We start from the raw sequence: 2,113 nt of genomic DNA, 5'->3' as shown, positions 1-2,113 counted from the left end.
CATATTCATATATTCATATATATGAAGGTATGCTCTTGAAAACCTGACACCTGAAATCCTCAACAGTGGTCTTCATACCTTTAAATTGCTATTAATGATTTGAAAATTGAATATTACAGCAAACGAAAAGAAGTCCTGGTGAGAAGCGATGTTCCTATAGTCGTTCTAGAAGACTGTGAATGTACGCATTCAGCATACGCAAATCACACTACACACCAGGATTCGAACGCAAAGTTTCATTTCATATACAAGAACAAGTAGAAAGAACCAGACTAGGCATGTACACATAGCAACTTCAGCGTGAAGGATAGAAACATCTGACAATACCTTTCAAATTGATGTTCATGGTCATATCCCATACGCTCTCCTCAGTAGTCTCGGCGTTATCATCCTTGGGGTGCATGATTCCTGCATTGTTGAACATAATATTCAACTTGCCGAACTTCTCTTCGGCCGTGGCCACCATAGCTTTGACATCAAATTCTTTGGAAACATCACAGTGCACGTAGACCGCCTACGGAACGTGGGTTGTAAGAAATTTTCAAACATGTTAGCTTGAAAAGATCCTTGATTTTAATAGAACAAAAAAATCGAGACATTATACATAGTACACGTTGCATGATCGCAATTGTGGCTGCAATTTAACTCACTTCTCCGCCTGCCGCTACCACTTTGGCCACAGCTGCCTTGCCCGCCTGATCATTGACGTCCGCACAAACGAGCTTAGCCCCTTCTTGTGCAAACAGACTGGCTGCTTGGTAGCCAATCCCACTGAATAATTAGAAAAATGTAATTAAAACTTGTTTATAGTACGCACATTGCGATCAAACATACATATTGGGTTCCCAAACCATTCAGTCAACTATAATAGGGAGTGATTGCAAATGATCGACGATAGAATATAGAATCTGAATGGAGAATCCAAAATAACAATTAGAGAGCAAAGACATAAGCTACACTACGTAGTTATAGTATAAAACGAAAGCTTGTCATACGTCTCGATATACAAATCAATCGGTAATCGTATCCTGTACCGCAAAGTGTGTGGTGAAATGCCAAGGTAAGAGACACAGTGCAGACATCAATAGTAAATAATATATCAAACTCTATGGCGGCTGAAGACATTCTTTCTATCGAGAAACTTTTTTTGTCCATTAAGTCATGTTGTATATCAAATAGGTGCAATACATACGCATGCGACTCGAAATAGTATTCCTAAGAACCCGCTTTTGTTACTTATAAATATGTGTATGTGGATATATAAATACTTAACATATGTATTCGCATACATGCATGTATTCGCAGTACAATAGTGATACCTAATATACGATGGCAAACACAAAACAAAAGCAGGGCCCACCACAAACTAGACACTCCCGCTATGAGCTATTCGGAACCTCCGAAGTTCAGAAGAATAGGATGCGAGGCTCGATACACACAACAGATAAGTTTCACAAGTGAAGACACGCTTCACGGTACAAGGGTATTCTCATATTCATACCATAATCTAGACAACAGAGATTCTTTGACAAATTTAGTCCAGTAAGCGTAAGCATCTAAACCCCATAGAGGTGATGCTCCCGCTACCGCTAAAAGTTATGATGAAATCGTGCTTATTTCATGTTCATATGGATACTTAATCCTACTGTACCTGCTAGCATACGTGTATAGCACTTACCCGCCAACTCCGGTGATCACGGCCACTTTTCCTTCTAGTCTTCCCGACATGCCTGTCAAATCTGGTTTACTACAAGCTCTTCAATAACTTATCTTGATTAAAGGGTTGTGCTATATATTCAATTATTAAGTATAATAACAAGAAGAGAGATAAATAAATAAAATAGAACTTGATCACGTCAACCCTACATTATGAGTTTATGACATCCTCAATCCGATAAAAGATTTTTGTGGTGCTTTCAGGTGGAGGAAAAGAGAAAGAACAAGAAAAAATGGGGGGAAAGAATGGAAACGAAGGGGGAAACAACAGGGCAAAGAAGAAAGGTAAAGAAAACACAGAGGGAAAGAATGGAAAGGAAGGGGGAAACAACAGGGCAAAGAAGAAAGGTAAAGAAAACATGGGGGGAAAGAATGGAAACGAAGGGGGAACAAAGGG

The 2,113-nt window shown here is 39.3% G+C and overlaps 1 protein-coding gene across 1 annotated transcript in view; it reads right to left on the bottom strand.

Moving 5' to 3' along the window:
- The window catches only part of SARC_04103 (glucose 1-dehydrogenase), a 5,079-nt gene extending 3,271 nt beyond the window's left edge, over window positions 1-1,808 (bottom strand). Inside the window, exons 1-3 of the mRNA XM_014302069.1 lie at window positions 1,679-1,808; window positions 651-771; window positions 328-514 (exon numbers count right to left, since the gene is read on the bottom strand). Of these exons, the coding sequence (XP_014157544.1) occupies window positions 328-514; window positions 651-771; window positions 1,679-1,728 (358 nt within the window). The 5' untranslated portion in view covers window positions 1,729-1,808. The remainder of the gene's footprint in view (window positions 1-327; window positions 515-650; window positions 772-1,678) is intronic.
- Window positions 1,809-2,113: the final 305 nt, after the last annotated feature.

The sequence above is a fragment of the Sphaeroforma arctica genome (assembly GCF_001186125.1).
Source record: "Sphaeroforma arctica JP610 unplaced genomic scaffold supercont1.222, whole genome shotgun sequence".
Taxonomy (NCBI): domain Eukaryota; class Ichthyosporea; order Ichthyophonida; genus Sphaeroforma; species Sphaeroforma arctica.
The sequence above is the reverse complement of the archived record's forward strand: the minus strand, read 5'-3'. Positions and strand labels throughout refer to the sequence as shown.